Source organism: Meles meles, chromosome 12 (assembly GCF_922984935.1).
Source record: "Meles meles chromosome 12, mMelMel3.1 paternal haplotype, whole genome shotgun sequence".
Classification (NCBI taxonomy): domain Eukaryota; kingdom Metazoa; phylum Chordata; class Mammalia; order Carnivora; family Mustelidae; genus Meles; species Meles meles.
The window spans coordinates 2,083,074-2,096,096 of record NC_060077.1 but is presented as its reverse complement, the minus strand read 5'-3'; the positions used below and the strand labels follow the sequence as shown (position 1 = coordinate 2,096,096).

Here is a 13,023-nt window from a genome sequence, read left to right as displayed (position 1 = left end):
CAGGCCGGAGGAAAGCTGTAGCAGGAGCTTGTGGCCTTCACAGTGGACTCCCAAACTGCCTGAGCAGTACTCCCCTCTCACCCGGCACAAATCCTGGGGGAGGCAGAGCCGGTGGCTGGGGCAAATGGAGGGAGGCAGGAAGAGAGGCCATGTGGGGGCCAGCATCCGCATTCTTGGTGTCCGTGGCCTCAGTCCCTGGCCGGGATGCTGGCAGATGCCCCATCTGCGTTCCTGCCCAGGCTCCCTCAGGCTGCCACCATCCCTAGATCGGTTGCAGGGGCCTGGGCTCCTTTTCTGTACTTCTCTTTCCACTTCTGCAAAATGGAGACCATTTCTCATTTGATTCCCATTTAGAAAAGAAATCCGATGAGGATGTCCCTGGCCATATGCCACACTTCTCTTTTTTAAACATGTAGCGGTGATATGGCCACAAGAGTCAGACCAGTGACTTCTGTGAATGTCTTTCCCTTTTCCCCTGAACCCAGCGTCTGTCTCCTCCCTCTCCAGCAGTAACAGGGCAGAGAAATTAGGACATGCTGGGCCCCATGTGAGGAGTAGCATGCCTTAACTCACGTAACCCTCGCTGTCCTCTGAAACAGATCATCATCGAGCCTGAGCCCCTGGCCCTTCTAAATCTCTCCGACTTGCATGCTTCCCTCCACCTGGAACAGTCTGCCTCTTCTCCCCAGCATTCAGCAGTGGTTTCCTTGCTGCATCCCTGCCTCCTGTCTTCCTCCTCTGGTCCATTCCCCACACCAAGTACAACCTGGCACATCCCTGCCTAGAGCTCTCCTGGGGCTCCCTGCTGCCCTCCAGATAGAGTTCAGACTCCAGGAGCCTCAGGAGGCCCCTCCAGATCTGGCCCTGATCCCTCCCTTTCCCTCCCTTGCACGCTGTGCTGTGTGCAGAGAGCTCTCTGTTCCCTCCCCGGGGCATCCCTGTGGGGCTTGTACGAGAGGCCTTGTGCTGCTTAGGTCCAGCTTGGATAGGTCTTTCTCCTGGAGACATCCCCTGCCCTGGATCCAAGGGAGAGCCGATGCTTTGCATTCCTCTCCACCCTGCTCATTTAAACCTTAAAATTGGGAGGCTGTGCCAGTCCCCATTTACAGGTGAGAGATCGACGGCCTGCAGCCAGGCAGCAGTGCAGCTGGGGCTGGATCCCTGAGCGGTGCAGCTCCGAAGCCTGTGCCCTTACCTGCTGTGCTCTGCTGGCCCCTCAGAGGCGCTTGGCAGTGTCCTGTGTTGGGAGGTACCGGTCTCTGCCTTGAAAGTTTAGGAAGCACTAGCGATGTCCTTGGCGCCCTCAGAGCCCCTCTTCAGCCCCAGCCACCCGAACAGGGTCACTGAGATGGGATCCTACGTGGCAGACGGCAAGCTCCTATCTCCCCTCTCGTAGGGAATTGTGGTGGACGTGCCCTTCGCATCCTTCTTCCTGAGCCAGCTGCTCGGGCACCACCACAGCATCTTCTACAGCTCCGTGGACGAGCTGCCCTCGCTGGACTCGGAGTTCTATAAAAACCTCACCTCCATTAAGGTCAGTGTGACAGGGAGGGGCGTAGCTGCAGGCTGGTGTCCACTCTGTCAAGGGAAAGCCTCGGGGTTCCTGTGTGGCGGGAGGCGATTTCCTGCTCTGGGACAGGGCCCACTCAGTAGCTGCCGGAGGCTCCCCTGTCCCCTTCTGGGCACTCCTGCCTCCTTGCTCACAGTGACAAGCGGCCTTGGCCTTTGCTTCAGGCCTGGTGGCAGCCACGGTGGTCCTGCCCACGCAGTACCGGGTAGGACGGGATGTGGTACAGCCTTCAAGGATATGGCCTGCTGGGTCCCAACACTTGCCTCTTCTCTGTTGCATTAGCGCTATGACGGGGACATTGCTGACCTGGGCCTGACTCTGTCGTACGACGAGGACGTCATGGGTCAGGTAGGTCGGCCTCTATGGCTGAGCAATTCTTTGCCGCCCTCCACTGGCTTCCTGGGACCTACCCCATTCTTGGTTTTTTCCCCAGGAGGTCCACAAACCAGTGCTGCCTGTCCTCTGGTGCCTGGCCCCCTCGCCCATCCCCCAATTCCTGCCTCGCCAACAAGGGAGCTGTTCCCCCTTCCATTCCTAATTGACCTGGCCTTTGCCTGCTAGGCCCTCAGAGAGCTCCCCACAGAGACCCCGCGTTGCTTAGATCACATTTAGGGTCATTCCTGATGGGAGCTCTAATTCCCCATTTGTAACATTGCTTTTCGTTGCCATGGTGAGGATTAGCCATCACACACAGAGGCTTGTGATTTGCAGAGGGGAAGAAGCCACCAGAGAAGTGGCTCGAACAGAATCCAGTCCTTGCTCCAGCTCGTCCTATAGAGCAGAGCAGGGAGAAAAGACTGTCAACACTGTGGCAGCAGAGGCGTCTCTTCCCAGGGTTTGCCTCTTGGCTTTTCCCTGAAGTGCCCTCTGCACCCTCCAGAGATGTCCCAGTGGACACCTGCGTGAGCCTCTGTGTGCCCGTGTTCTGAGGGCTGCGAGGAAAACCGGACCTAGGGCTGCGTAGTGCAGAGCTGACTTCTTGGAGCTGAGCCTGCATCACCTCCAAGAGGACCCTCAGTCTCCCTGAGCCCCGCTTCTCTGGGACCAGCGTGACGCCGTGAACTCCCACAGGCCGCACCCTGCAGAGAGCCCCTAGCATGCTGGTGTGGGAGCGCTCTGACCGTCCTGTGAGGGAGGAGCCTCCGCCTTCCCCCAGAGTGGTTCTCCGAGGTTCTCCAAGTAATAGCCCATGGACCAGGCGCTCCCTAGAGCCCTGTCTGGGAAATACCACGCTGGGGGTTTGTCAGAAGCCCCAGCTTCAGAGTCCTCCGATTGCCCCAAGGTGTTAGCAGCGGTAGGCCTAGAGGCCACGATCGTTCCTCTCTGCATCATCAGAGACTCAGGATATCCTATTAGTAGAGTTTCTGCTAAAATTAGCTTTGAAGTTATGCATTCTTTGATTTTTTAGGTGACCCCAGAAATGCCTGAAGTTGAGGAAAATACTTGAGCCCATGGTTTTCAAATCTTTAATCAGATTTTGAGCCTTCCTCCTGAGAATTTTCTCTTCTGATGATTGAAATAATGCAAACTCACCGCAGATCCCACTAGAAGATGAGCGCCCGCGCCCGGAGAGCTCTGCTGCTGCTGTGCCATCATGTGCTGTCAGTTCTCTCCGAGGCACCTGTTTCCCAGAAATGGCATCTTACCGTGCGCGTTATTGCGTATTCTTTTCTTCCCCACCTTCTCAACAAATGCACGTTCTCCTCAGATTTTTTAATAGCTGCACATTCCAGGTTACGGTTGTACCAGCATTTAACTGTGCTCCTCATGTAAACGTGGTCCTCTCCACAACATTTTGAAGCCTCAGTATGAATGTCTTAATGAGGATCAGAGGAGAAGAAGTCTTCCATATTGATCGTGCAGGGTCTGCTTGTTGATAGTTAAGCTCTGGCTTCTTGTGAAAATGATTATTCCAAAACATGTCCCATCTTCGTTCTGTTATTACGGACATCAGTGGCGGGCCCTTTCATCTTCAGGAAGCCTTATTTCCCCAGTAGAATCCTCTCGAGTAATTGCTCCCCATCTTCTCCCCCAGCTTGTTTGCCATGAACTGATTCCTGGAGGGAAGACCATTCCTGTTACGAATGAAAATAAGTGAGTATAGCAATTAGATTTTTAAGGTCAGCACTTGAAAAGACTTCATTCTGGCTCTCCGGTCTTACTTTGAGAATTTATTAAGATAAATTGAAGTAGAAAGAGGCCATAAATATCATAATGGAATTTACTGGTTACAGTTCATAGGCCAAAATTGTATTAAATTCGATTTGCAAAATAAGAATTGACAATTTATTTTTTGCAGTAGCACATCTAAGGTCAGAGGCACCCAGGCCACGGTGTTCCTAGGAATTTAATGACGGCTTGAGATGCAGACAAATGGATTCTGAGCTGCTCAGGCACGTAGTCCTGAACCCACAGGGCCTGGAGGCAGAAAGACACCTTGGAGGGGCAGATCGTTTTGGAATGATAGCATGTGGCAGTTGTATAAAACGCTGTTCTTGAGAAGACACAGTGATGAATTCAAATGCCACAGACAGGTCCTTAGACGTGGGGGGACTCGGAGGCCCGGCAGCTATTGTCACAGATAACAGGCTTTTAGAAATTTATCATAAATGGCAGCCTCTTTGGTACCTAGAAGCAGAACTCTTCAGTGCACTGTCTCTCCCCGTGCTGTTCCCGCCTCATTAAAACAGAAGAGCCTGGCATGAGGGGTAGATACTGGCCCTTTGGTCAATCTGTCAGTCTTCTCCCGCCGCCAGGCTCAGCCGAGCATCCGAACTGTTAATCTGAGCATCACTCTCCCAGTGACAGGTGAGAGCTCAGTCCCACCTGGCGAGTCACTTGGATCAGATGCATGTTGCAGCCCAAGCGTCCCGCCCCTCTCGGGTCAGGTTGGGGGGTCAGTCCGCCTGTTTGCGAAGCTTTTATTTAGACGGTCAGTGTGGTCAGAAGAGCCGGCCTGATTCTCCTCGTTTTGGAAGGATACCAGTTTTGACTTCCAGCCACGCGGCATTAGTTGGACAACTGAGAAAAGAGCCAGGAGCCCAGGTTGGATGGCACTGCCCGGGGGTGTCAGAGCAGGGCCGAGTCCCTTTGCTCCCTGCTGTGTGCCTGTATAACCATCCCTTCGGAGGGCTTCTCTGAGCTGATGCATATAAGATACCTTTTAGGATGTCTGATTCGGGGGGGGGGGGGCTCAGTTAATGACAGCAGTGAATGTCAGCAGCGTCAGCTATGTGACATGTCCCATAGACCCCATCACCCCCAGATCAGTCATGTTTCGCCAAGCTTGGCCTGGGCGGTGATGTTAGGAGCAGCGTGGGTCACAGCCAGAAGCAGCAGGCCGGCGCAGCCTGTGCTACAGGGAGACTCCCATCCTGCCTGACCTATGTGGAAAGCCACTTCACAAACTCTTACATGTTCTCAGCATAAGGGTGAGGGGATTCAGTTCAACAGAAGGTCTTAAAAGGCCTGGCAAGGCTGGTTCCACTCTCCTCAGGAGTGATATTTGATCTTGCACTTCTCGGTGGGCATTAAATGGGAGAGACCTCCAAAGTCCCCCTCTCTCTTTTGGTAAAACAGAACAACAGCAGCACCCTGCCTCGAAGCGTGTATGGAAGGGATATCGATCATGGAAAAATTCGTATTTAGTGTTTCAGTGTGCAAGTCTGCCACTGGATAATTTTTTTAAATAGGCGCATTTTCAAGGTCAGAAACTCAGGTGTGAGCACTTTGGGGTAAAATTATTTGGACTGTGCTAATTTGGGATTTGGAGAACCATACCTGGGCTGGGCCCATGTTCTTTGCCAAGAAACCAGTCACACGGGGCGCCTGGGTGGCTCAGTGGGTTAAAGCCTCTGCCTTCGGCTCAGGTCGTGATCTCGGGGTCCTGGGATCGAGCCCCGCATCGGGCTCTCTGCTCCGCAGGGAGCCTGCTTCTTCCTCTCTCTGCCTGCCTCTCTGCCTAGTTGTGATTTCTGTCTGTCAAATAAATAAAAAATATAAAAAAAAAAAAAAAAACCAGTCACACTAGCAAGACTGGATTTAACCTGTTCAAAAGGTTTGTGTTGTATTTTACACAGTCGTAGATGAGGTCACTGTGCTCAGAAAAGCAGGCCCAGAAGACCATCTGCTCGGAACTGTTGTTAGTGCCCTGACTTCCCTGTCGAATTAAGTGTAAGCCAGCTGCATTTGGTCACAACTTTCCTCAGGCTTACTTTTCATGGCTTAGAGTCTTGGTCCAGATTAGTATGGCTTTGATGGAGGTTTCCTCATGAAACCATTTTTTTCTCTGTTTTAAAGTTTACTAAAGGACGGAATTCTCTCTTAATTGGATGAAATTAAATAGAAATCCAAAAAGCACCCTTTGTAGTGAGAAGGGCCCTCTCCTTACCTGGAGAAAGTCTCACTTGGGTTCTTGGTACAGTGGGTGTTCGCCTATGTCTGACCCCCGAGTTTTGGGGGAGGAGTGAATGAGGTAATGCCCTGAGCGCGTCAGAAGGGCTGGCTGGCATCGCTGTCGTCTGGTGAAACACCCTGGTACCGCTGGTGTTTCTGTGAAGTGGTCCCGAAATGACTGGACTCCTCTTTCAGCCCACTGGCCTGTTAATTCCCACTGTTCTGCTCCTGTTGGTGACAGGATTAGCTACATCCATCTGATGGCACATTTTCGGATGCACACTCAAATCAAAAACCAGACAGCTGCCCTCATTAGCGGATTCCGCTCCATTATCAAGCCCGAGTGGACCCGGATGTTCTCAACCCCTGAGCTACAGCGTCTCATCTCTGGTGACAATGCTGAGATTGATCTGGAAGATTTAAAGTAAGCAACGAGTGGTTGGTTGGTTGGTTGGGGCCGGGGAGTGGGGGTGGATGAGTGAAATCTTTGGCCTCCCGGAAAGCAAGCTGTCCCCTTGCTGGGCTCCTCCTGTTTCAGAAGCCTACCTCCAAGGGTACTCCTCCCTGATCCCTGGGCAAATCGCTCTGGAACAGAAGGTCCCCCACTTGGCTGCCTAGAGACTCAGAAGTGGAAGCAGAGACTAAGCGGGTGTCAGGGACGGCTGGGCTCTCCAGAATTCTGGGAGATGGCAGGGCAGTACCTCCTGTCAGCTCTTGTTTGCGAGTCACAGGATCGCACAGCTCTTGAGGTCCCCACCGGTTCAGCTTCCAGGGCCGTGGGTCATGGAGGCATGAGCATCTTCCTTTAAGAGAAGTCAGGAGTCACCCAGGCCTGCCAGAGCTGGCTGTGCCACTTGGCTAAAGTCCGTCCCTGCCTGGGTCTGTGAGCGCCCATTGGAACGTGTGGTTGAGCGCATTGTCTGCATTGTTTTCAGGAAGCACACGGTGTACTACGGTGGCTTTCATGGAAGTCACAGGGTCATCATCTGGCTCTGGGATATTCTGGCCTCCGACTTCACACCTGATGAGAGAGCCATGTTTCTGAAGGTATTTTATATGTTACCTAGATGTGCATTCATAGATAATTCTCGTAAACCTAAAGGCCACTTGATGTAAGAATTTACACTGGGGAAAAAAACCTTACCAAGAGGATCTCCTGTCATGAGCGTATCCTCTGACATAGGCCACCTCCGTGATGGGTCAAGCAGTAACTAGACAGGCCAGAGGTGAGGCTGAGTCACACGGGCCCCAGAGCTGCTGCGCACCTCTCTGCAAAGACAGGCCTGTGTGGGCATGAGCTCGTTGGCCTCAGTACTCCGTCCTCCCCTTCGCTGGTGCTGGCCTTGCTCACATCTCGTTTCTTCCTTCGTTTATAGAAGCAAATGGTGTTTATTACCTTAAAATTACAGACAAGCAATTTTTTTAATTTTTTTTTTTTTTAATAATTTCTACACCCAACGCGGGGATCAAACTTCTAACGCCAAGATCGAGTCACGTGCTCCGCCAACTGAGCCAGACAGGCAGACTTTTGAGTCTCTGTTCCTACTGTCCCGGGACTGCCTCTGTATACCCTTTCTCAGTGGTGTGAAGCGTGCAGTGCCACACGTAAAACACACGTGATCGAGTGGGCTGAGAGCAGTGTGTGTTTCTGCAAACATGGCTGACATTAACCAGTTCCCTTATACTGGTGTCTTTGAAATGGTAAACATTCAGAACATCCCCCCAACGCCACCGTGTTGTTTCCTGTTACGTTGGTGAAGCCTTTTACGGGACGGTGGACGACATGCACGCTTGTCTGTACTTGTTACACACGTGTGCATGTGTTTAAAGATGGAATCCTCACTTTGCCACCCGCTCTCCTATTTGATATTTTACCATGAACACTTTGTCATCTTCTGGGGGTACATTTAAGTGCCTTGAGCTATTTTCCACTGGCATTTGGGTTTCGAGAATGGTCTCTGGTGACCCCAGTTGTTGAGGCAGCACAAACAGTGTCGCCAGTTGGAAGGGCAGCGGGTTTTCTTTCTCCTTGGTTTGTCATTCTGAGGAGAGTTCATTCCTATCAAGGAGGCCCCCACTCGCAGACGCAGAAATGCCCGGCTCGTCCCTATGGGTTTTGAAGGGCTTGGGGTAGGCAGGTAGACATAATTCCAAAAATTCTCAAGAGAATCAAGTCTGATTTTTCAGCAGCACCTCTTACAGGCAGAACACCCCCTGCCGACCTATTGAGCCGTTCCCCCTGTCTCTCCTAGAAAGAGGAGAGAGCCCGTGGTTCCTGACTGTGTGCAGTCTGTCCCACACAGTGGGCAGGTTCACCGTCTCTGGAGAGCCGGTCCCCAGACCTGCTGTTCCTGCAGCCAGGCCCCGGCGACAGGTAGAAGACACACCCGCTGTACAGGAGTGGCCCTGACTCTGCTTTCTCAGATGTCACGCCCGCAGATGGCAGCTTCCTATGCCCTCTGCTCCCGCACCTCCCGTCCCAGGGGGGTGAAAGCCGCACTCCCTCCATTGACCAGCCCTGGCTTGCGGCACGTGGCAGGTCTGAGCGGCCTGAACTGGGGTAGGCATGGGCTCTTCTGGGTCTGTCTCCTCATCCCTGAAACAGCGAATCACACAGCTCCCGAGGAGTGACGCGATGAGGCCGGGTCCCAGAGCGCTAAGTGTGGAGCTCAGCCCTGCTTTCTTCGTAGGAGCTGCTGCTGTGCTTTGGTTGGTGGAAAGCCAACCCTGCTGAGTAGTAGCATCGATACTTGGTGTAAGAACAGTTTTGAAACCTGCTGCGCAAAAACTCTCTGGTTGCCCTCAGGAATCTCACAGCCATTTAAAACGCTGTTTCAATGGTAATAGTTACATTAAGAGCCAAACACGCAGCTTGCCGTGAAATTTTGAAGCGCGGCTTGGCATTACGAAGTAGGCCCAGTAGTAGGCCCGTACATCCCCCGGAGAAGGGAGAGTGTTTCTAATTGATGTTCCATTCTAAAAAGCGGGTGCTTTCTAAGACTTCCTCTGTGGGTCTGTCATCGGACTTCTAAGTCAGTCCGGTTCCTCTGTGCAGACACGAGCTGCTCTGTGTGGAAATAACACAGGTGCTGCCATTTGGAAGATGCAAGGAATCCCAGGAGTGTCACAAGGGTGCATGGCTGGCTGCCCAGAGGCCCCATTCTCGGCATCTGGGGCATCAGTGCGCCCCCTCAGCCCTGCTGGTGCCCGACTCCTGATCATTGCGTGCTGAGGGCAGGTTTGTCTGTCAGGGACAAAGTGCGCAGAGACTGCTCCGTGACCCAGCAGGCCAGGGTGCTCAGGTGAGCGCACCTGCACTCCGTCCCCCGGCTGGCTGGGAAGCCGAGCAGGAAGTCAGGTGTGAGGGGAGCCGGCCCTCCTGCGCCATGCTTAGGTGCACCACCGTCTCCCTCTGCCCAGTGCTCCTGTGCGTGGTGTCTCTCTACGCCAGGGCCCGCATGCCAGGCCCCCTGAGATGGGTCCCGTGAAGGGAGTTTGTGTTGTTTCTGAGCTGTTCAGCTACACATTGTCCGCCATCCCCTGGGCTGGTGCACACAAATGACCGGTCACCTCTGCTGGTGTGGCTTTCGTGTGTTTTAACCTTCAAGAACAACACCCTTAAGGGAGACGTGAGACATGTACCAGTTCTTGAGCCGAATGCACGGTCTGTCACCTTCCACCCTCCAGTCATACCGTGACTGGAGAAAGCAAAAAAGCACAGCTCGCCTGCCAGGGGCGTATTGCTGAGGAGCAAGAGCCCCACTCTGTCCCCTCAACCTGCCTTGTGTTGCAGTTTGTGACCAGCTGCTCCAGGCCCCCGCTCCTAGGATTCGCCTACCTCAAGCCTCCCTTCTCCATCCGCTGTGTGGAAGTGTCAGACGATCAGGTACCGCTGCTGGGGGGCGAGGCACCCGCTCTTCGGGGTGGTTTGCTGTGCACGCTGTGGGGAGCTTCACACCGGTCTGGGTCCGTGGAGTGGGCTGCGCGGCTCCTGGGAGCGGGGTGAGAAAGTTCCACAACGCTCCAGCCAGGAGAGCAGTCGGGCCCCCAGAGGATGCCCTGGGACTCGGGCTGCTCTGGGGCCTCAGCTCTCTCAGGGTCCCTTTCTCCTCCTCCCTCAGGAAAGGGTGCCTGGGGGTAGTTTAGTAGCGGGTGGCTTGGCGGGGCTCCAGGCTGAGAGGCAGTTGGGGGAGGGGGTAAGGCTTAGGAATGGGGCAGGCAAGGGCTTGTGTGCTGGCCCGTGCTGGCCCTTGCTGTCTGGCAGGCCGCATCGTTTCCTCAACTGCAAGAGAGAACAAACGCCTCAGGTTGTCCTGTCCCATGGAGGGTTGCTAGAAGAGCAGCCATGGTTCACCGTCTCAGCCCCTCTCCCCCGCCGGCAAAAACCCAGCGGCCTCGGCGCATAGCTGCCTCTCGGGATGCTGCAGGCTGGCCTCCAGGTCCCTCCTGTGATGCTAGACAAGGCTCAGTCGTCTTAAGGAAGGCTGCCCCACATTGCAGTCTGCCCCGGGCCATGTGCTGGCGGCAGGAAGTGGGAGGCTGTTTTTGGACCTTAAGTGTGTCTACACTAGTCTGGCTCTTTGGAAGTTGGTTAACCGGTAACTAGCAGTTAACCTGAAGGCCTCCTTTCTGAGCGCTTACCTAACACAGGGATCACCAGTGCAGGACGGGGCTGCTTCTGTGCGCTCAGCACTCGGGGCCAGGTGCCCTCCGTTGGGGGGCTAGCCTCGGGTGGCAGAGCGCTCTCACTGGCCCCGCTGTTGCACTCGACGCCCGGGGCTAGCCAGGTCCTCTCCTGGGTCGCTGCTCCGGCAGCCCCCGGGGCTCCCTCGCCAGGTGCCTCCCAACCGAGGCTGTGGTGTGTGCTTGCAGGACACGGGGGACACCCTGGGCAGTGTCCTCCGGGGCTTCTTCACCATCCGCAAGCGGGAGCCGGGTGGCCGTCTGCCCACCTCCTCTACCTGCTTCAACCTGCTCAAGCTGCCCAACTACAGCAAGAAGAGCGCCCTTCGGGAAAAGCTGCGCTATGCCATCAGCATGAACACGGGCTTCGAGCTCTCCTAGCTCCTGCCCCCGCCGCCTGCCCTGGCCGGCTCCTGGGATCCCAGGGACCTTCAGCTCCAGGGGGCAGGGTCGCCCTGGGAGTGGGTGACCCACATGCCAGGTGACCTCGCACTCTCTATAGCCATGAGACTCCCCTGTGGCCTCAACTACTTGGGACGCACCTGACAACTCCGTAGCACTCTCCAGGTGACACTGATGGGAAGGGTGTTGAGAATAAACCTCCAGGTTCCGCCAGCGCTGGTCCTTTTCTCCTGCTTTCCCAAGCCTGAAGCAGAGGCCTGTGGTCACAGAGGGACTTCTCCTTTTGATAGTTTGGGTTTGGGGTGAGTCTTTTCTTTCCTGAGCTTTCTGAGTGAGCTGTGCATGAACGAGTGCCCGGAACTCTGAGGGTCCAGAGTGGTTTTCACGATACAGCCCTGAGTGCACAGAGCCCACCAGGACTGAGACGCTCTCCTTCCTTTTCTGAAAACTCTTTACTCAGGTAAGGCCTCGCCAAGCCTCTATGCACTTGACAAAGTGTCTGCCTCCGTCCCGTCCACAGCAGCGCCTCTGCAGACAGCCAGGCCTGCCTGCTCCCCAGGGAAGCAGAGGTGCCGGCCAGGAAGGCAGCAGAGCCCAGGAAGTTCGGGGCGCTGCCCCCACCTTGAAACTACGCATTCCCCATGGCGGCAGTGCCCCCCGCCCCACTCACACACCCAGTCTCGCCTCAGATGCTCTGAGTCCTTAGCAGGCCGGGTTGCTGGGAGGCCCCACGCTGGCTCGATCCCATCTAATGTGTTCACACTGGCGGCCTGGCTTTGGGAGAAAGTACCTGTTGGCCCTTAAGAGCAGCTCTGTTTCCAGAGGGCGCTGGCTGTTCCCCAAAGCCTGCTGATTCCTAAGGGGACAGCTGCCATCCCCCTGCTTCTTTGCCCTGCTCTTGTCTTGTAAGGAACACTATCTGAGCTACCCAGCCTGTTGGGGCAGTGGCTTCCCTCCACTGATGGTAAAATCCCAAGAAACTTGGGTCTTGCCCCTCGTTTTTCTTCAGCACGGGGAACTGGGGCACTTTGCACTGACGGAAGCTCGAAGGGCTGAGGAGATGCTGGGCTGGGTTTTTTGGGGTTTTTTTTTACTTCATTTTTCTCTTCCAACCCATTGTGCTCCTCTGCCCTTGTCATGAGAACTTCTTTCTAGATCCAGGGAGTTGAGACAGAGGCCGTGTCCGTGGTCTTTGTTGACAGCCATCACCCTTGCCCCCCTCGTCAAGCTCCTTAGGCATCCCCACCACCAAGACGGAAGCCGGGAGTGCCTGGTCCCTCCTCTGTTCTGTGGAGCCGCCTGGGGCCTTCCAGCTTTCTACCAAGCAGCAGAACACCTTCTGGCAAAAACCTTCATGTTGGCGGCAAAGTAGGCAGGACTGATCTCCGTGGCCTCCCTCAGAGGTTGCCGCTAGGTGCCGTGTCCTACCCGGGCTCAAGCCTGGCTCTGTGAGAGCCCCTGGGCTTCTGCAAAACAGAATTTCTGTTTTACTTTGATGGAAAGATGGCAAAGAATTTAAAGACAGGAATTTATTATTATTAAAGATTTGTAAGTAACCTCTGACTCTGTGGATTTGCTGCTTTAAACACGTGACTCCTCTGAAGATCTCTGAACGTGTGTGTGCGCGGAGCAGGCGTGCGCACTCATGTGGGGGCCCAGGGGACCGCCGGCCCGCAGGGATGCTTCCATCTTGACTCGCACCAGCCGCAGATCTGCCAGCGTGGCGCTGCGGGGAGCGTGGTTTCTGAGCACCGACACCAACTTCTTTGGTTCTTTTGACGAGGAGGGGTGCTTCGTAATTTCATTTAAATTGTTCTCTTCAGTAGCTGGAAATATTGCACTATCTAAAACACTGAATCTGTGCTCTTACGGCCGGTGTTTGTTGACACTTCGATGGCTCTTGATGGCTCTAAAAAGTCGTGGGGGGTTTTTTGGTTTCATAGATAACCTAGGGATTAAAACGTGGTCAAAGG

General features: G+C 54.5%; 1 protein-coding gene across 10 annotated transcripts in view; it reads left to right on the top strand.

Annotated features, from left to right (window-relative positions):
• UBE3B (ubiquitin protein ligase E3B) overlaps positions 1-12,606 on the top strand; it is a 52,462-nt gene extending 39,856 nt beyond the window's left edge. For all 10 annotated transcript variants that reach the window (XM_046024236.1, XM_046024237.1, XM_046024245.1 and 7 more), the window contains 7 exons: positions 1,397-1,534; positions 1,853-1,918; positions 3,606-3,664; positions 6,207-6,389; positions 6,901-7,012; positions 9,759-9,851; positions 10,838-12,606. In XM_046024236.1, the coding sequence (XP_045880192.1) occupies positions 1,397-1,534; positions 1,853-1,918; positions 3,606-3,664; positions 6,207-6,389; positions 6,901-7,012; positions 9,759-9,851; positions 10,838-11,029 (843 nt within the window). In that variant the 3' untranslated portion in view covers positions 11,030-12,606. The remainder of the gene's footprint in view (positions 1-1,396; positions 1,535-1,852; positions 1,919-3,605; positions 3,665-6,206; positions 6,390-6,900; positions 7,013-9,758; positions 9,852-10,837) is intronic.
• Positions 12,607-13,023: the final 417 nt, after the last annotated feature.